The following is a 22,339-nucleotide window of genomic DNA, read 5'->3' on the forward strand; positions in this document are numbered from 1 at the left end:
AACCTACTTAAACTCCACAAGGAGTTCTGTATTCGCCTAAGAGATATGGCGACATCGGAGCAGAGACACCATGTTTCCTTGTTTACTCATTTAGCTCAGTATCAGACACATGAGCTCATAGGAAAGCGAGTAAACCCTAGCTCTCCACCCTCCTCGGACAGGGCATCCAGGATACGCACTCCCTCCTTCTTTCCCTTAATTTGCTGCTTTCTTTGGACTAGGCGCAAGCTTCCCTTTGGGGATGCTAAGTGGAATAGACGAGCGGTACTTTACGTCTGCAAACAGCACCTCCTGTAACCCTCTCCTCCGGCTTTGCCCACCTCCGCTAGGCAGCCTCCGTCCTGGGGAAAGAAGCAAGGATTTCAAAGATGCTGTAGAGAAGAATCTTTCTTTTACCTGTGGTAGTGCCCTCCGAAAAGCACGGGGCAGCTACGTAAAGGAGGAAACTGAGCGACACAGGGAAGCAGGGAGCCCCCAAAGGAGAGCGCATGGTGCTGATTAACGCTCTGCAGAGTACCCTCTCAGAGATAACCAGAAGGCGCGTGAGGCTGGATGGGAGCTGTCACTCTCTGAGAATCGGGCATCCAAGGAACAGGCCGATCAGCAGTTTGTCCGAAGAGGAAGTGTAGATGTGGGTGGGGAGAGGAGTAGCTGAAAGAAAAGCTAGGTGGGAGGGGCGCGGCTAATCTTTCCTCCTCCCCTAGAAGCCCTTCCTTTTCCACCCCCACCCAACCCCTGGACAGTCTAGAATAAGACCTGGTGCCTCCATCAATTATTCAACTTGGCTGGTTCCAGCTGGTTTACCTCCATTCTGTAGTGGCTACCCCTCCTCAGCATCCTTTCCCACTTAACAGGCCTCTGTAGATCTCAGGAAGAGGGGCTGAAGGAAAATCTAGGCAAAATTGACCTTTCAGATCCCAATAAACTGTGACCTGGGAGGGTGCTGAAGCAATAGACTCCCACTTATTTTGATGATAAACAAAGGAAGGAGAAAAGGTAACGTTTTTTCTCCCCAAGTATCTTTATGTTAAATTTTTCTGTTTTTTCATTTACTGGCCTATATTTGTCTCAATATCTTCATTTCCCATATGAGAGGGCTTGAAAAATGATCCCTCAGATCCTATTCAGTTGTGACATTTTATGAGATCTTTTAATGAAGAAAGTCAGTTTCCTAATGTATTAAACTTTCTTCCCCTCTGTACTCCCTACTGTAAAATCTCAAGAGACCTGTTCTCTGAAGGTTAAGATTTAGCAGTCTGGTTCCCACGGAGAGAGTATGTGTTTTCCTTTGTTTGTTTAGCAAAGATACACTTTGAAGTAGTAACCATAGAGTGTGAATGGAAAAAAACAACTTCAAATTGAGTAAATATACTGTGCATTGTTCTCACTCAAGTACATTCTGCATGTGGAAATGGTGGAAACAGGTAACAAATCTGTGGTGCAATAACTGGGAATGTCCTGTACTAAAAAAAAAAAAAAATGGATTCAGTACAGCTACAACTTACAATATTAAATAATAATAATAATAGACTATATTACTGGACTACATTTATTTCCATTTAAAAAATTGCAGGATTTTTTCTCCCAAAGCTAGAATTATTCCTTCATTAATGGAGAACCTAAAATTTCAGAGATGTGAAATAACTCAGGGACACAAGCTCCACAGGCAGGCCATACAGCTTTAAACAGAAAATGAACAGCTGAGTTCCAACAAAATTTATGAAATATTGTAGTAATCAGCATTTAAAAGAATGTTCTGTCACAGGACTTTTTTTTTTTTGTCTCATCTCCATCATATCTCCATGATGAAGTAGAAAGAGTGAAGCTGTAATCACAGAACTTTTGATTTCAAATCCTTTCTTTATACTTGATTATATGACTTTAGGCAAGTTATTAGCTTCTCTGTGTAATGCGGGAGAAACTGAGGCAAGAGAGAGATTAGAGAGTATTTAACATTTTATTTGAAAGGGAGTGATTTACTGGGACCAAATGGATCCATGGTTTGGTCCCAGGGTTGAATGAGACTATCATCTCCCAAAATCCAGCAAACAATGTGACTTCTTAATGACATATATATACACACAGGGAGTAGACTGAGTTAGGGGTAGTCAGGGTGCTGAGAGCAAGAATGGGACTCTGACAGGGTTGGGGGGAGGCACCAAAGATGACATAATGGGAGAGGCACCAGAGAGGCTTTTTGATAAAATGGTGTCTGATATTCTGATAGATTGGGATGGGGAGAGGTATTCTGATATTCCAAAATATAAGATCTTTTATCTTTATGAAATATTCTGATGATTAAGAGGGAGGGATTGTTTTGCAGGATTGAGCAGAACAATTGGAAACCAAGGCAGAACAATTTAGGGAAATTGAGTCAGGATAATAAAAGAGAACTGTGGCACAACATTTGGACCTCAGTTTCCTCATCTGTTAAAAAAACTGATTTAGATAACCTCTAAGGTCCCTCTCATCTTTAATTTTATGATTCATTTCAGATAGGATGAAAAGAGAATGTGATTAGCAATACAATAAAGAAGGAATGTTTGTGGAAGTTAAACAGAATAAAAATTATATTCTTTTCTACTATTGTTAAATAGAGGAGGGTGTTGTCAAATATAATATTAGCAGTATATTTTATATCATGTTACCACAAATTGGAAAGTAGTTTACTGGAGTTCTTGAAATAGCATATCAATAAAATATGGAACAAGTACCTTTCTATAATTAGTTTTATAATGTATAGAATATGTTGGTTATATTCAAAACAACTTTAGAACAGAGGCCTTCATAAAGCTATTATGCAGAGGGAGGTTTTCTAATATCAAGATAAATGATCAAAAAACTGGGAACTTTATACCTAGATTAAGGATTAATGTTTTCTAAAAACTTTGTCAAGGCTATATTATTTGCTTTGGTGAACAGTATAAGATACTGATAATAATCCCCAGTTATAGGGATTCACATAACATTGAAGAGTTATCACTTTCCTTATGTGTCTTTGTGTAACATGAGGTCGATCGTGATTTCAACTTTCTAATTATATTTTCTGATAATTTTTTTCTTCCTATGGAAAATTCAAGAGTCATTCAAGTGTTAAACCAAATTGGATTGTATTACTAAAGTCATTTATTTGACTATTACTAATATAGTTCAAATGAGTTTCTAAATTCCAAGTGTGAAAACAAATGAGCAATGAGTTAATGAATGACTAATAAATAAGTAATTTTTAATTAACAGGTCACAGTGCCAAATTTGTGACTTCATGACCTGAAAAGTAAACTGGTAGACATGAATATGACTAAATCTGGAATAGGGGAAGAAAATTTTTATCAGCATATTCTGTTAATAGAATTTCTTGGAGAGCTAAAAACAGGTTAAAAGAATGGAAACATTTGTTAATCTCCAGGTGACAGGTACTATGCTCATATCTGTTTTTGTAGATAGGCCATAACATATAGAACATGCACACTAATCCCTCCTTGCAGCAGTATATCCATTACTGCTACTTATTAAATTGCTGTTGTAAATACTTAAAGTAATTTGTAGTATTTTAGAGCCAAATATAAAACAGTATTATTGGGGAAAAATATGAGAAATCTAAAAGGAAAAAGAAGAGTGGTATTTTGGCTAAGCTGGGTTGCATAGTAGATAGACTGTCAGGCCTGAAATTAGGAAGACTCACCTTCCCAAATTCAAATTTGGCCTCAGATTCTTACCAGTTATGTGACCCTAGACAAGCCATTTATTCCTTTTTGTTTCAGTTTCCTCATCTGTAAAGTGATCTGAATAGAGAAATGGCAAACCATTCCAATAGGTCCAACAAGAAAACCCTAAATAGGGCCACAAAGAATTAGACACCACTGAACAACAACAACCCCTTCTGAAACTTTCTTAATCACAAATAAGATATGGGACTGTCATCTCAGCTCTTCCCCATTACATTATTGAGAGATGAGATCAGTTCTCAGGTAAACACAGTAATTCTCAGACATGGAAATAGTCTGCAGAAAATGAAAGTTTCTAGAACAGTTTAGATTAATGATATTGACCTTTAGCAAATTTCTCTGGAATATGGATCGTGGATGAAATTGCAAAGATGGAGATACAAGTTTCAATAAAAGTGGAGGTACTGGTTTCAAAATAAAAATTGTGAGACATGTTAACAGAGGTTACCTGAGTAAAATCTATAGCCAAAGGGGAGATTTAACCTAACTTAAGTCTTAACAAAATAAAATTAAAAGTCAATTTTCAATTTCACATTTCACCCCTTTGATTTTTGGGAGGCTATGCCAAACATTTATTTATGTTTATAGTTTGTAATTTTAGTGAAGCTAAAATTACAAAGCTACTCCAATGAAGCTGGAGTAGCGATTTTAGAAACAAAAATACTATGAATAAAAAAAAAATTGAATCATTGTGAACTATCATGAGTTTCTTAGGAATCATTTTATCAAAGACAAAAGGCAATTATGAGGCCTATAGGTAGGAAAGCCCTATAATATGGCATAAGCATCTTGATAAACTCACATATAATTTGGCCTAATATCTCTGCTTGTTCTAATGCTAAACTAATATATAATGAATAAGAACTAAAGACATTTTATCCCAGGTACTCTATCTTAATGAAACTAATTTTGGCAATTCACACCTTTGTCTTTGAGACCACCCAGGATTTACACATTGAGAAACTGTCAGGAGCAGGCAGTCCCTTTCAGTAAGCAGGTCTTATGGGGATAACAGTACATGGAAGGAAGGAAAGTCATGAAGTGACTTCCTAGTAACTCATTCCCAAGGCCCATTTCATTAGCACATCATGTCTGAAAGGATCAGATGTCTCAAGCAGATTATCTGGTTTCTGAAAAAAGCTCCTCTTGGACATTCTGAAGTAGATTTGTTCTCAGAGAAAGTCTGAAGAGAAGGATTTCTCCTAGATCTGCTTCTCTGATTCAACTTACTTGCAGAGATTCTTAGATGTTTCTGCTATAAACTTTTGCAAAAGAGACCTCAATACTATTTAGTACATCCTCCTAAATTTTGTATTTCAGTAACTAGTTCAAATATCAGGAATCCATAGTTAACTCAAAATTTCAAAGAATTTAAATTTTTACATCTTACTTGTTGCTGCCTAACCCTTGCAGCAGATAGGGACTATTTCTATCAATAGGCTAGAGGGAGAATCTTAAAACAAAATCCATGAGGCCTGACTTGTATTATGAGTCTTTCTGGGTAAAGATTAGTAGGTACCTAAATATTCATGTAAACTAGGGTATATAAAAGGAAAACCTTCAGTTTGCCCTGTGAAATAAATTAGCTAATTGTTATGCTATTGAGAGAAAAAAATCTTAAAATATTACAAAAGACAAGGGTCTAAAACTATTTTGAGTGAAACTTTAAAAATAATTCTTCCACTCCATTCAATTTTGAAAAATTTTATATTACATTTTTATCTAATCTAATTCCCTTCTTAGGATAAGATTATCATTATATCCACTTGGAAGAATGAAATAGTTCAGAAACCTATTCTCATACATGAACACACAATTTTAAAGAGGATGACAAGCTGGAGAAATTTTTATTTAGTGATTTATGATATGGACTTGCTTTATCTATTGGCAGCTTGGATAGAGTGCTAGGCCTGAACTCAGAAAGACTCATTTTCCAGGTTCAAATCTGACCTCAGGCACACTAGTAGTGTGATCCTGAACAAGTCAGTTAATCCTATTTGCCTCTGTTCCTCATATGTAAAATGAGCTATAGAAGGAAATGGCAAATCATTTCAATATGTTTGCCAAAAGGAAACCCCAAATGGAATCATGAAGAGTCACACATGATTGAACAATGAAACAATAATTGACATCTTAGTGTTTTTAATATAAGCTTGCAGTATGTCTTAGTATTTAATACTTAATAATAAAAGTCCCCAACTGGCCAACTAATTTTAAATACTATTAATCTAAATTCCCTCCCTTGAGGAAACTATTCCTATAATATCAAAAACAGCAGGGATACATTTAGAGTCAATAAGTGATATATAAACTAGAAAGCAACCATTGAAGGCAACAGTTTGGAAGACATAATTAAATACTTAATAGGTGTTACCTGATAATACAAACTCTGGGGAGGAGTAGGCTGCCTTCCAGAGTTCCCAGATCTCAGAGGCATTATAGACAGGAAAAATGAGTTCTCAGGAATCTCCAGAAAAAAAAGGAGCCGTTGGAGAAGCATAAAATTATGGCAAAATAAGGAGATTTCAGCATGAGAAGAGTATTTACTAAGGGAGGGTCAACAGTGACACTCGCAAGTGGATGGCAAGCAGAAAATCTTGCAATATTTAGGTGTTCAATTTTAATCATCTCACTATATTTAGGACTGGTACAAATGGGTACTATGGATATCTTGCTTTAAGTGTATAAATTTACTTTGAAAGGGAAAAGGACGGTCATAATTATGACAACATTAAGATTGTCCCCTCAGTGCCACAGGCTGATTTGTCATAAGCCATAAGATGGAAAAAATCCGTTACTTCTATTGGATTCCTGGGCATGAATCATATTTAACAACCAATTTCACTTTTATTAACAAGGTATTATTTAACAAGCTATGCATATATGTGTGTGTGTGTGTATAGGATATACATATGTATGTTTTGTATAAATTAAGCCAACTTGTATGTATATGCATGTGTATTCACATATATATATATATGCACATGAATGCATGTACATATAACATAGCATGCCAAGCCTTTCTATACTCCACTATCTCTTGAAATGTATCCAAATTCATATGAATGGCTTTCATGACACTGTATAGCTATCTCATCTGCTGCCATCCCCTTTTCTTTTGCCTTAAATCTTTCCCAATATTAGGGACTTTTCATAATGTGGCCAAAAGATTTAAGCTTCAGCTTTGGTATTTGACCTTTCAATAATAGTGTGAATTTCTTTAAATTATTGACTACATTGGTCTCCTTCCTGTTCAAGAGACTTTCAAAATTCTTCTCTAGCACTATAACTGCAAGCATCAATTCTGCATGCTCAACTTTCCTCATAGTCCAACTCTCACAGCCATACATTGCTACTGGAAAAACCATTGCTTTGATTAGATGAATCTTTATTGGGAGGTGGTATTTTCACTTTTTAATATGCTGATCAAATTTGTCAAATTTCCTTCCAAGGAGCAAGCCCTTTTTAATTTTATGCTTGCAGCCACATTCTGCAATAATCTTTGAGAATCCAAGAGTATAAAATCTTTCACTGATTCCATTTCTTCTCCTTCTTTTGCTGGGAAGTTATATGACCACTTGCCATTATCTTAAGAGTTTTTTCCTTATGTTAAGTTTTAAAACAACTTGTACACTTTCCTCTTTCACCTTCATCAAGAGGTCTCTTAATTCTCCTTCATTTTTGCCATCAAAGTGATGATGTCTGCTTGTCTGAGAGTGATGACATTTCTGTTAGCAATCTTAATTGCAGCTTTTGATTCATATAGTCTGGCATTTCACTTGAAGAATTTTGCATAGAAGTTAAATAAGTATGGTGATAATATATAGCTTTGTTGTATTCCTTTTCCAGTTTTAAATCTATCAACTACTCCATGTTCTATTGAACTCTTACTTCTTGACCGCATAAAGGTTCCTCAGAGGATATGTAAGATTATCTGGTATTCCCATCTCTTTGAGGACCTGACATATTTTGTTGTAATCCACACAGCCAAAGACTTTAGGGTAGTCAATGAAACAGAAGTGTGGTTTCTGGAATTCCCTTGTTTTGTTTTGTTTTTTCCATAAATCAGTGAATTTTGGCAATTTGGTCTCTAGTTCCTCTGCTTCTTCAAAAGCCATCCTAGTCTTCTGGAAATTCTCAGTTCACATATTACCAAAACCTTGCTTGTACAATCTTGAGCACAACTTTGCTGGACTATGAATTAAGTTCAATTGTTTGGTAAATTAAACATTTTTTGAATATTACCTCTTTTAGGCTTGGGACATAAACTGATTTTTTTTTCCAATCCATTGGCCACTGTTGAATTTTCCTAATTTGCTGGCTGCAAATACTGAGTGCAGTACTTTATCATCTTTTAGTATTTAAATAGCTTACATGAAATTCTGTCACTTCCACTAGCCTTAGCAAGGCCCATTTTACTTCATTATCCAGGATGTCTGACTCTAAATCAGTAATCACACCATCTTAGCAGTCATTTGAGATCTTTCTTGTATAATTTTTTTGTACAGTCTTACCACCTCTTCCTCGTCTCTTCTTCTGTTAAGTCTCTACCATTTTTGTCTTTTATCATTCATGCCCACTTTTGCATGAAACATTCCCTTAATATTTCTATTTTTTTGAAGACATCTCTTGTCTTTCCTTTTTGCTCATTTAAACATTGCTCATTTAAGAAAACTTTATCCTTTCTTGCTAATCTCTAGAATGCTGCATTCAATTGGGTATATCTTTCTCTTTCTCCTTTCCCTTTTGTTTTCCTTATTTCCTCAACTATAAAGCTTCATCAGACAGTCATTTTAAGTCAATTACAAATCTTTCTCTTTGATGAAGGAAATGCTTAAGAGCCAAATAAATTTCAATTGTTAAACATTCTTAAAATTCAATAATACTCAAGAACTGATTGAAATCCCAGTTCATTTCTGACATTGCAAACAAGCTCAATTCTCCTTTTTTTGTTTCCCTCTTTAAAACAATAAACTTGTTTCTTTCCTTGACAAAAGAGTTGATTAAAAAGTGATCCACTTCTGAGAATCTAGTTTTCCCTGTAGGTTCAATATTCCCTTCCTTTCTTTAAAATGTGTAAATAACAGGGGCAGCTAATTGATGCAGTGGATAGAGCACCAGCCCTGAAGTCAGAAGGACCTAAGTTCAAATCTACTCTCAGACACTTAACACTTCCTAGCTCTCTGACTCTGAGCAAGTTACTTAACCCCAATTGCCTCAGGAAAAAAAAAAAAAAAAAAAAAAACCTCAAGTAATATTTTGTAATTTCCAAATCAAGAGAGTTGCATTTTCTAAATCTTTCTAACATTTCTTATATGATGATTTTATAATAGCATAAGAATTTTCATCATCAGATGGATCATTTAAATTTAGACCTACTAAATGCTTACCATCTTTGAACAATCTAATTTTTTAAAGCAGTTAGTATGCCCAAGGAGCTATAAAACTGTATACACCATGACCCTGCAATACCATTACTAGATTGTTATCTCAAAGAGGTTTTAAAAAGTGGGGGCATTAGTAGGGAGAAACTATGTACAAACTCTCCCTATGTGTGTCTTTCTGTCTCTCTTTCTGGTAACAAACTATTGAAAATTGAGGGGATGCTGGCTAAACAAGTTGAAGTATATGATTGTGAAAGAGTACTATTGTGTTAGAAGAAATGATGAGCAGGATACTCTCAGAAAAATCTTGAAAGACTTACATGAGTTGATGCAGAATAAAGTAAGCAGAAGCAGGAGAACACTGTATATAGTAACAAAATAATACATGAATGTCAGTTGTGAATGGCTTAGCTGTTATTAGCAATACATAAATTCAATACCCAAATTTCCATTCCAAAAGACTTATGATGAAAAATATTATTCACCTCCAGAGAAAAAAGTTGAAGTCTGCATACAGATTGAAGCATATTATCATTTTATTTATTTTTATTGGGGGAAGATAGTGAAGGAAGAAAGGAATTCTGTTTTGTTTCAAAATATGAATATTATAATGGAAATATAAAAATATGTTTTTCATGACTACCTATATATAACCTGATTGGTCGGCTGGTTGGTGGTTGTACTTAGTTTTCAAAGAAAAGTAAAATGATATCACTATGGTACAGTTAAGTTAATATGTCTGTGCTGACTAGAAAAATATGAAATTAGAATGTCCTGCCACAGGTCAGACACAAATAGTCCCTATAAATATTTAGGGTGGATTCTCTAACTTTGTACATCTCACATTTCATAAATAACCTATATAAAACTGCTTATCTTTTTAGGAGAAGGTGAATATTGGGAGAAAGGAAAAGAAGTTGGAATTCTAAAATAAAAAAAAAGAATGTTGAAAATTATTTTTACATGAAATGGAAAAATATAATATCAAAAATATATTTTAAAAGACTTCTTAAAATTAAAAAAATACTTCCAATTCTGGGATGAACAGCACAAGTGGCCATAATCTACAAAATTTAATTTCAGAACTCAATTAAATATGGATTTATAATTTCTAATATTTAAAATCGATTTTACTTAAGCTACTTAAAAGTAAGGATTAAGTTTCACTCACTCTCAAGTCCCTCCTTGATTTAAACAAACTTCTCATGGTCAAGAAGAAAATTCATGCACATATTTAACATTTATCAGTTTGCTTGCTGTCTTAGGGGGTATGGGAGAAAAGGGAGAAAAATTTGGAACACAAGGTTTTGAATGTTGAAAACTATTTTGCATGTATTTGGAAAAATAAAAAACTATTAAAAAAAATCCAAAACTGTCAAAAGCTTTGAAAGCTTACTGAAGATGAATTTTACAACTAGAATGAAAAAAACTATCTCCCTTCAACAATAAAAGCATTCTGTATGTAATCTTTTCTTCTGAAACAAACTATAGTTTTGAGATACCACAAAGACACAACATCCACAAGCACAATCAATTCATAATTTGGAAAAGTCAACAAAGCAGATATATACTTTGTCAAGATACTGTTAGAAATCACCCTGTTTTTCAGAGCTAAGGCCCAGCAAGCTGACTGTGCCCTAACGTTGGCATAGCAACAATCTCTTGCATTTCCCCTCTGGATGATCTCAGCCACAGCAAAATCCCAAGTTGTTTCATATAATTATTGTACAATCATGAAGTCCTCCTATGAACCAACTTGTCTCCTTGCTATTATCTCATGGCCAGGGCTAGCCATTGGTTTAAGTTTTGAGATAGCCCCATACTGCCCCATGTATATTGTCACTAAGAGTGGGACTCTAGCACATGTGTCTAATATGCCTCATTGCTTACAAGCTGTTTTCCTCACTTTGAAATTAAACCTCTGTTTGATTCCTGGCTTTTCCATTTCTAGCCTGCTCTGTTTGACTCCAGCCATCTACAAGTTAGATGGATACAGACAATAGTATAAACATAAGAAAGAAGTCTGGGATCCTTTCCTCCAGAATTATTAAAAGTCAATTTTGGTCTCCTATGTAGAGAGAACAATAGGTTGTTAATATCTAATGGACATTATTGTAACCCAACTGCTTTTAGAAGGGAAGGACACAAATAAGTTACTCATTTTCAAATTTTCTGATAGTAGGAGGAGAAGGAGGGGCAAAAGGTGGAAAAAGCAAGACATCAGAAAAAGGAGGGCAAGTATCGTCAGCACATAATTTAATAGCATGGTTTCTTATCATTCTCAGTTGATTGCAAAAAAAATAACTTTCTAAAGGGGTTCCTTTCGGCTCACTAATTTTGGATCCCCTGATTTTTCTACAATTGTCTCTTTTCAGGCTGGATAAATTTCGACTTGTGAACCATTAGAGATATTTGCAATACTAGTTTTACTTTCTTTTTATTTTGGCTTGTCAGGCCACAAAAAAGAAGAAAAAACTTTCACCTCTAGTTTTTCTAAAAAAGAATAGTTTGGTTTTTTGGGGGGAACCATGGTAAGATTTTAGGAATGTAGTTTTTCCCCATTTTTAGAAGGGCCTTTTTATCTGCTGCAGAGATTCTGCTACTTGTATGTGATGTCATTTTACTTGCGGAATGATTTTTTTCTAAATGTAGAAGAAATAGCTTTCATTCTCTATTTGTAAATAATATTGCTCTATCTGCAAAAGAATTCCCCTAATTGCAGGAGGGATTGTTCTAAAAGCAACAAGGATTTGTGTAGACTTTAGTACATTTTTACAAGGTCAACACTACTATAGCAGAACAAACAGAAACAGTAACAAAGCTCTAAAACCTTTATCTCTAATTGATCCCAATGGATCAGTGCCTGTCCTAACTAAAAATCACATGGTTCAGCAGAACACCCTTGGTCCTTTCCCTTTGGTTCAACTAGACTGGCCTAATGAGTGAAGGGTACCTCTGAAAGCTTTGTCACAAATTACATCCTCAATTCATGGGTCTATAGGAAAGAAATCCTAATGGGAGTGGAAGGGGATTGACCACCTCCATCTCTGGTGTTCCAATTGGTAGCCCTTGCTAGAGAGAACACTATCACAGGACTATAGTCAAGACAGTCTACAGGAGTCCCTACCAATCATATTACCAGGAGAGTTTATAGATCTAATGAGGACTTTATCGGAACAGAAGCTGCTGACAGAACATACAACGGATGAACACTTAAAACAAACACAAATTGTCTGGGTCTAAACTAGCAAAGTTTAGACACAACTAGCAAAGTATTCCTCCTCCATCTTTTCTTGGAAAGTGAAAACAAGTACATGGTAGTACATGGACAATCCAACTCTCAACTCTTCTTCAGCTATAGATTATTGTTCCTCCTTTATTCAGGAAGAGAACTAATGACATCAGGAGGGTAATGATTTGCAAGTGAATTGGATTGAAGTGAGGCAGGGCTGTGCAAAGTGATCACCCTCCCTTTTTCCTCCAGTCAGTGGAGTTCAGTGGCAAGACATAAGTCAAAGTGACTGGAGATGGCTCAGCATGCATGTGGAAACTGGCCTTTTTAAGCTAAGGTCTGAAGCAATGCCCATTCAGGGATTCAAGTCTGTTAGAATTGAAACAAAAAAGTTTACTTTCCTAAAAGAATCAGTCTGGGAGGGGAATACCCTTACAATCTCTGGTTAGAACAGAAAATAATTTCTATATACACTCACTTCAAACCATCAAAACCCAAACAATAAGCACTGAAGTTTGGGTTGGAACCTAATATTGATTGATCAGTGAAAACCGGTCCTAGAATCAGACACATAACAGACAATGTGTTCACTAATTTGTAATAAATGAAAGTCTCTTCCTTAGGTCAAATTTGGTAAATTATAAGATTCTGTATATTATAAGCCAATGGCAGGATGTAGGAATTCAAGTTTGTTTTCACTTTGTGCTATTACTGCATCTTAGCGTTGTCTGGGTCCTACCAGCCCTTTCAAAAAATAAGGGAGCCCTACCTAGTTTTCTAGGGAACTTTCTGAAACTAATTCTCACACTATCAACTTTATAAACAATGTGGAAAGAAAGAGCTTACTTATTCCCTTCCACTTAAAGGAAATTCCTGGGCTCACCTGCCAGTCTTAACTCAGAAGAATTGGAATTAACCAAAGAGGGGAGTCCAGCATAGATTAGCCTCCCCACAAAGGAGTTCTATGATAAAATCGCCTTGTGTGTGCTCTGGGAAATTTTTCAAAGAGCCATTTAGGAGGTCAAAATCCTTTAACTCAGGTTTCACCTAGGGTACCAACTGTCTTGAGGGAAATTCTGAGAGATAAAGCCTCATCCCATTTATTAGCTAGGCTATAAAAGCCAATAAATAGGGTCAATGATTCTTCAATATTCAAAGACCCTGAGTGAGGGAAGGCAAGGTCTTTTATGTTAAAAAATAGGATGACAGTAAAATATTGAGTAATATAGTTGATAGGTATGTCTTCTGATTGGCCAGAAAGAGAAAAAAAAAAAAAAAGACCCTCTAACATCAGTTTGATATTACAAATGTTTGTACCTCCCCTTCTAAAATCTCTTTAACCACATCTCTGGGATGAGATCTTGCTGAGTCTTTTTTAGTACTGCTCATTTTTAAAATATCTATCTGACATCCAATTCTCACCTTATGGTTCCAAGAAATAGTGCATACACAGGGACCACTTTCTTATAAGATAAGCTCCACTGCATCCCACGTCATTGCTAGTCATCTTGACTTTTGTCCTATTACTGGACTTTGAAGATTCTAGAAGAGAGTCTTACAAAGAAATGTAGGTAGGAGTAAAAATTTGAGAAGATAAATTGTTTTTAATTGTTTTTGAAGCATATTTTTTTTTTCCTATCAAGAAAAAAGGATTGCTTTACAAGGGTTTATTGGAGTATGGAAGGAGTAAGAGGGAAAAATAATTTGGAAGTCTCCTGGGTTATAGGAATGTGGGAACATATTGGGAATCCGAAGACTTTGCAGCTTTGCCTTCAATTCATGAGCATAAAAACATCACCATGATGTAATTTGTCTTCTTCAAAAACAAATTTGTCCTTGTCTTCAAGGACAAACAGCTGCACGTGATCTGGGTCACAAGATAAGGGCAAAACAATTTCACTTGATAGATATTTAAATGAAGAGGTAAGATAAGTACCATCTTTCAGCTGTGTCATTCCTGTCCAACTTTCCATGACCCCATTTGGAGTTTTCTTGGCAAAGATACTAAAGTAGTTTGATATTTTCTTCTCTAGCTCATTTTCAAATGAAAATGAAGATGAGGAAATTGAAGCTGAAGCAAACAAAATTAAATGACTTGCCCAGGATCACACAGCTAGTAACTGTTTGAGGCCAAATTTGAATTTAGGAAGATGAATCTTCCTGAATCCAGGTCCAGAACTCTTATTCGCTGTGCCATTTAACTGCCCAAGTGTCTTCTCAGCTCTTCCCCATATATCTATTAGAAGATCAGTTCTCAAATGATAGGAGTTTTCAAATAGCAGGATTAGTCTGCAGCCAATAGAAATTACTATGACAGTTTAAATTGATGACATTGACCTTTAAGCAAATTTCTCTGGAATGTAGGTAATAGGTGAAATTACAGAGGTAACTTTTATATGAGGGTGGAGGTAGTAGTTACAAGATTAGAATTATGGGATAAATGATCTGAGGTTACCTAAGTAAAATTTATGGTGAAAGGGAATATTAAATCTAGCTTGATTAAGTCCTTAAAAAATAGAATTAAAAATCAATTTTAAATTTCTTCATTTTAGAGGAGAATTAATATATAAGTGGATATGAATGAAATATGCAGTCTATGTAACAGCCCTTTAATGCTTCCACTTTTACTATGAATTTCCTTATTAAATTAATTTTGGGGGTGTTTAAAATAACATCCTGAATGAAAATTGATTAATAAAGCAACACCAGGGGAAAGAAACAAAGATCCTGGGCAATTAATGAGGGATCAAGACAGAAAGTAGATAAACCATACTCCTCATCTAGACAACATTAAGATTGAATTAATTGACAGCCACAACTGTTCCTGGTCCTGACTAGTCTTAGCAAGTAACTCAAAGATCCTGCTATTTATAATAGTACCATTTGGTACATTTATTACAGGAGTATATCATCTCACTACTGTACAACCCTTTATATTTCCTTTGAAGAAAGCTAATCTATTCATTACACTATTCCATGCATGAATTATATATCACCAAATTTCAGGGATATTTGTGAGTTCAAATTTATCTCCTTGATTTAAAATATAGAGTTCATACTGTGTTTTACCAAACTCCACTAATATTCAGATATATGAGTCTATTATTATTTCGATTATTATTATTATGACCTTCTTTCCAAGATAGTGTTCTTTGATGAATTATTATATTTTTCCATTATTTTTCTTCTTCATATATTGTACCTGTTTAATATAACCATTTAGACTTGGTAGGTACATATGGGTAGAATTCTACCTCCTCCTCCATTTTCAAATGAAAACCATCTTGAAAAGAATGGCAAGTCTCCAGGCAAATACATTCCTCCAGGCCTTCATTAGAAGCACCATCTTTTGCCAAGGATATATTACTAAAGCCAGGTCTGGAAATACAAATCCTGTTTTCCAGCACCATCTAATTTACCAGATGGTCCCTGAGTCAGTACAGACAAGCAGGTGGTTACTAGGAGGTTAAGATTTTAGGGCACAAGGTCTAGATCAGTGATTCTCAAAGTGTGATCCAGAGAATCTTAGTGATCTCTGAAACTCTTTCAGAGGGTCTACAAATTCAAAATTATTTTTTTTTAATCTGGCAAATGTTTTATAACTATAACTATAATTCACACAAACAAAAATTCTTTGGACAGTATTTGGACAATAATTTTTAATAGTATAAAGATACCAAGAACAAAAGTTTGAGAATCACTGATCTAGAGACTATTTTATAGGTTCTCTACATAGTTTTGGAAAGTTGAAAGGAAAGATAAGAAGATGTATAGTAACAGGTTATTTTTTTAATCTCAAATTTTAAAATTTACATTTTCTTATAGGAGGTGAAAAATAGACAGATTGTAGATTATTGGAGGGGTATTTAGTCTTACAGAGAAATAAGAGTTTAAAAGGATGAGCTTGTTTTTGAAGAGGTTTTTTTTTTTTTCCCTATCACAAAAAAGGGTTTGGTTTTAAAATAGATTTATTGGGGTATGGAAGGACCAAGGGTGAAAATGATTCTAGAGGCCCTCTGTTCTAGAGGAATGTGGGAACATATGGGGAAAAACTTAAAGGAATCTTAAAGGAAATACCTCCAGGGCACAGTAATCTCAATTCTAGAAAGATTCTATGAAAATGTAGAGGTTCCTAAACTACTCTGTAACTCTGATGCATCTGGGTAAACTTTAAATCAGATATCTCGATGACTTGGGGCTTACCCTAATTTTAAACAACAGCAATCTGAACAAAATCAGACTTTGGAGAAATATGGCATGAATTAAAATTCAGCAACACATATTTTCTAAGCATCTATATGTAAGCATTGTACTAGGTTATAGTGAAAGAAATATTAAAAGTTACACAACTGATGACTCAAAAAATATTAAGACTTGGATAGAGGAAGACCTACTTTAAAACCCTGCCTCTGACATTTATTAGCTGTATAACTATGATGAAGTAAAAACTCCAAGTCTGTTTCCTCATCTATTAAAAAAGACAATTGAATTAGTTTCTAATTTCTCTTTTAACTCTAACTCCATGATAAGTAGTTTATAATGAGACAGGGGGATAAAACAGGTAACTATGAATCAGGAACAAATGTAATACAGGAAAAGAAAAGTATCGATATAAGTTACTATGAGCAATTTGGGGAAGTGTCACATCCATTTGGGAAGATTTGAAATTTTTTTGGAAAATAAGAGATATAATTTATATTATATATTATATTATTTATAAGAGAGAATATATTGTATTCTCTTTTAAAGAGAGAGAAGGATTAAAATATATAAAGAATTATAGAGAGGATGATTCATACATGTTAGTCTGCATAAATACAATCAAATAGACAAAAAGATCAGTAGTAGTAATAGTTATAGTAGCAGTAGTGGTAGTAGAAGTAATAGTAGTAATGGTAGTAGCAATAGTAATAGTGGTAGTAGTAGTTGTAGTAGTAGTAGTAATAGTAGAAGTAAGGCAATAGCAGTAGTAATAATAATAGTAGTAGAAATAATGGTGATGATAGTAAACGCATTGGTGGTACTGATCCAGGTAATAGAATTAGTGGTGGCAGTAGTAGTAAAGATTGTGTAGTGGTGGGAGTGCTGGTACTGGTGGTGGTAGTAGACTTTGGTTGGAATATAAAATATATATATATATATATATATATATATTTGACTAGAAGTAATATGACATTTATCTGGAAAAGTGGGTTTAAGCTAGATTGTAGAGGATCCACTGAATACCAAGCTGGAGTATTTTGATTTTATCCCTCAAGCAGTAAGGAGTCATTGAAGATTTTTTTGAGCAGGTGAATGACATCATGGCCAAACTTGCCATGAAGAAGATTATTTGAGCAGCTATGTAAAGAATGAATTGGATGGAAGGGAGATTAGAATTAGAGAACCAACTAGGTTAAAATACTCTTTCCACACCAGATGTAATATAGACTTAAACTAAAATGGTAACAGTCCTGTGCCTGATTGCATTCTACTTAATGTCTAACTGCCTGAAAATCAATATGTGGGGAGAGTGAGGATTTCAGTGCTAGGCAACCATGAGTCATTCTACAGAGATAGAGATCATATGTCCTATTATTCAAAGAGAGTCTAGTAAAGTGGCTTGAGTTTTGTTCATCAGAGTCTGAATTTTTTTCATAATGTTCAAGTCACAAATACAAATAAGAAATGAGTTGGGGAGAACAAAGAGAAGCAAATGATTTAAAGAGAAATATTGTTAAGAATATTGAAAAATAGCTTTTGAGAGTAAATTTTTGTTTTGGTTGTTCAGTCATGTCCTACTCTACATGATCCCCTTTTGGCATTTTCTTGACAAAGATACTGGAGTAATTTGTCATTTCCTTCTCCAGCTCATTTTTGCAGATGAGGAACTGAGGGCGGCAAGATTAAGTGGCTCACTTAGGGTTCCACAGCTTATAATGGTCTGAGGCCACATTTGAATTTATAAAGATGAGTCTTCCTGAATCCAGCTAGTGTTTTATCCACTGTGCCAGCTAGCTGCCCACTATATATTAAAGTGAGATAAGATATACAGAAAGATAATGAGATTTAGAGAATTATAGAAAGCAGGGGAGGAACAAAACAGAGCAAAACACATATGATTGTTAAATACTATTTGAGACAATATGGCACTTTTCTCTCCCATCACTGATGGCTTACCCAAGAATATCATATACCCCAAAGCCCAGATTAGTGCTCAGCTTGCAATATATATTTTTAATGAATATCTGATGAATTGAAATGAATCTTGTTTAAAGATAAATTGAATGTCAACATATTGGGAAAGAAGAGAAAAGAAAGGAAAATATGGAAGTTTTGAGGTTCCTTAAATTTGATTTTGAAAATGTTTGATACATATGCAAATGATGGTAAATTATCCATTTTGCTGAAATGGCATCTGATTGTAGATTTTGAATGACAGACTAAGAAAATTTTTGTTCAGTTGGCATACCTTTTAACCCAGTACTACTATAAAAGATATTCCCCATTGAGAAGAAAAAAAAATTTATTCTTTTATTAGTTCATACAAGTCTTTCTAAGTTTCTCTAAAATAATTCATTTTACTCTTTCTTATAAAACAATATAATTTATTATATTCATGTGATAATTTATTTAGCTATTCCCCAGTTGATTAATATTCCTTTATTTTTCAATTCTTTGCTGTATGAAGAATTGTTATGAAAAAAATTTTACACAATTTTTTTCCCTTTTTCTTTGAGAGTAAGTTTTGGCAATATTATCACTGTAGGTCCTTTGACTCAACAAAGAATAATTTGTTTTTTCCAGAATGGCCAGACCAACATAAAGTTCAAGCAAGAATGTATTCATTCTGGTGTCTATCTTCCAGCAACCCCTCCTGTCAATTGTCATTTTCATTTTTCTTCATTTTTCCTAATTTGATATATATTATCAAATATACTTGATATTTGTAGAAAATCAGAATTAATTTAATTTGATTTCTCTATCACTGATTTAGAGCATTTTTAAAAATAGCTGTTGATAGCTTGGGTTTCTTTTTTTGAAATTGGAACAAGATTTCTTTCTAAAGTAGTACCAATGGTCATTATTCTCCAGTTAAAGACCTCATGTGAAGAATTCAATATTCTCCTATACTATACTTGTTGATTTCATTCTGGAGCAGTTCTATTTTTATTACTATTTTGCTTTCAAGTATTTGGTAATAGTTTATTTCCCTATGCTTTTTTCTTCCCTTACTTTTTTTTTCATTTTCCTTTCTTATTCAAATTTTTATTCAGATCTTAACTATTGATATTCAGTTCTTTTCCCCACTACTTTTCCCCTTTAACTTATATCAAACAAACATATTCCTAAGTTTTTAAAATAACCCATAAATACTTTCATTCAACCTGAAAAGAAATATAACCTTCTCTTTTCTCTAAAGAGATAGAAATCAGAAGTGGGGAATATTGCATGTTTTCAGATAGGATGGTTCTGTAAGTTGGCTTTACTTAATTGTTTCTCTTTGCTACACAAGATTTGTTGGAAGGTGACAGTGACAGAAGGAAGTATATGTATTATATAATAACAGAAGGCACATATAAAATATTTTTTAAAACTTTAAAAACAACATTCATGATGACCATACTAACTATTAAGAAGTAGGCTTACATTCAGAACTATATTTTAGTTCTGGCTCTTTCACAAATTAGCCACCTGGTTTTATTATCTCTCTGCAGCCTTTTTTGTTCATCTCTCTACTGCAAGGATTGGTCTAAATGGTAGATCCAAGTCCTGATATTCCTATGTTGGAACTTGAGATTTCTGCTGTTAATCTGCCCCTGCCCATTCATCCATCACTTGGAACACACAGAAAAGAACATCAACAAATTGAAAAATCAACAAGGACTTTATTTTAGAATTCTATCTATGAAGAACTTTAATTATGTGCTTTGTTGAGGGCATGACTTACAGATATAGAAAAAGGAACAAATTTTCAGTGTTTGTGCTAGGATTCTGTCCTGATGCTTGGCTTTCTCAGCACTGTCTCACACTGAAAATTTCAAGGACCAACATTAGTCTCAATTTATTTAATGCAATTCTTCTGGCCATTAGTTATCAAAAAAAAAAAAAATCATGTTTTTTTTTTTTTCCTCCCAATCATTAAACTATTGTGAGATGGATTAAATAACACATTTCACCTCTTTCAAAATACTAAAATCATTACTATTCAAAAGTAGAAAATTTAAAAACCCTTCATAAATTTGCCTCTTTCTCCTTTATGGTTTCTTAAACCTTATACTTCCTCATACCTCTTAATCCAGTAAATACTTGTGATGTCTCAAACAAGATTTCCTATATTTTGATTCAGAAATTTTTATTAGCTTTTCCCCTCATTCCTTATATTTTCCATTCTTCCTTAACTTTTAATTCCAAGATAAAACTAGACTTTTTACAGGAAGATTCTAATGCCTTACTGTGTGGATTATCTATTATTTATTTCATACATACACACACAGGTTGTTATTCTTTGTCTTTCCTTCTGGAAGAGAACCATGACATCAGGGAAGTGACGCATAACATGTAAGTGAATTGGATTTAATTGAGGGAGGGCTGGGCAAGGTCACCTGCCTCACTTTCCCCTCCAGAGCCATCTGGTTTCAGTGGCCAAATACAGATCGAAATGACTAAAGATGGCCTTAGATGCAATGGAATACACATACAAACACACACACACACACACACACACACACACACACACACATTGTACACATTTGTTTGTTATGCTGTCTCCCCAATTACACTATGAGCTCCTTGAGAACAGGAGCCACCATCATCTTTCTTTGTGTGACTAGTGCTTAAAATACAGTGATTGACATACAGCAAGTAGGTAATAGTTATTGATTACCTGACTGCTCATATTCAGAACAATTACAAAGTTACGCTATTTTCTCAGTATGGCAACTCCTTCCATTGACATAGATCATAAAGTTTTCATGCTTTCCCATCATGTGATACTTACATCCAAGTTTTGCCATATGTTATCCCAACATTTCATTTCCCTCACATATGCCTTTGTGCAAGTTACTAGAATATACTCTCATCTCAACTCTGCCACTTAGCTCTTTCAAATTACAGATCATGTGCTATTTCCTTGCATGATAGGCTCCCCCCTTATCTCCAATCCCAGCTACTTATTAGGACTCAGTTTCTTGAAATTTCTTGTTTAATAATCTGTTTGATTTTATATATATAATTAGAGCTACCTAAGAGTGAATACTATGGCTGAGAGGCTGATCTTACTAGATCTACCACTTGAATTCTTTGGGGATAATGGAAAATATCCTCATATTTTTCTTCAATTCATGATTAGACTAGATGGCTTTGTAGATCCCTTCAAATTCTCAAGTTCAGTGGAGTCTGTGGCATTCTGCTATTTTCTGAAATCATCATTATGAATATTGTAATAAAATTTGTTGTCTTCATTTGTCTGTCACCTTCTGACTAACTTCTTAAAATTTATTGACTCTAATTCCAGAATTTCAGTATACTGGGATATTATCCACATGATTATAGAGTCCTGAAATTATTTATAATCACTAGGTATTCTCTTATCGTTCTATTTTAAGATTCAATTGCTACTACCATATTTGTTCTATATTTTCTATAATACTCATTTTTTTCTCTCATGAAATAGAGGCAAAAAAAAAAAAAAACCCAACAGAGTTCAGCAGTTTTGCTTTTAAGTTTTTTGACTGATCATCTGTTAGCACCATGCTACATATATTTGTTGTTGTTTTTAATATTGCATTATTGAATGAATGAATGTTGGCTACATAAAGCCTGCTTTATCTTCTTTAATTTCCATATTTATCTTCTTTAATTTCTTCAATTTCATTTTAATCTTCATTTTTGATCTCATCAAATAAAATATTTGTAAAGGGCTTAACACAGTGTCTGGAACATAGTAGGTATTTAACAAATGCTTACTTGCTTCTTTTTCCCTTCTTGAACAAACATAACTTAAATTTTTAATTATT

General features: G+C 34.2%; 1 protein-coding gene across 4 annotated transcripts in view; it reads right to left on the minus strand.

Annotated features, from left to right (window-relative positions):
- Window positions 1–22,339, minus strand: part of EMB (embigin) — a 138,978-nt gene that overhangs the window by 46,770 nt on the left and 69,869 nt on the right. Inside the window, exon 1 of one of the 4 annotated variants that reach the window (XM_051990594.1) lies at window positions 397–640. The exons of the other annotated variants lie outside the window; for them this stretch is intronic. Coding sequence (XP_051846554.1) covers window positions 397–490 — 94 coding nt within the window. The 5' untranslated portion in view covers window positions 491–640. Of the gene's footprint in view, window positions 1–396; window positions 641–22,339 lie in introns of those variants that run through there. 4 annotated transcript variants of the gene reach the window in all.

Source organism: Antechinus flavipes, chromosome 1 (assembly GCF_016432865.1).
Source record: "Antechinus flavipes isolate AdamAnt ecotype Samford, QLD, Australia chromosome 1, AdamAnt_v2, whole genome shotgun sequence".
Taxonomy (NCBI): Eukaryota; Metazoa; Chordata; class Mammalia; order Dasyuromorphia; family Dasyuridae; genus Antechinus; species Antechinus flavipes.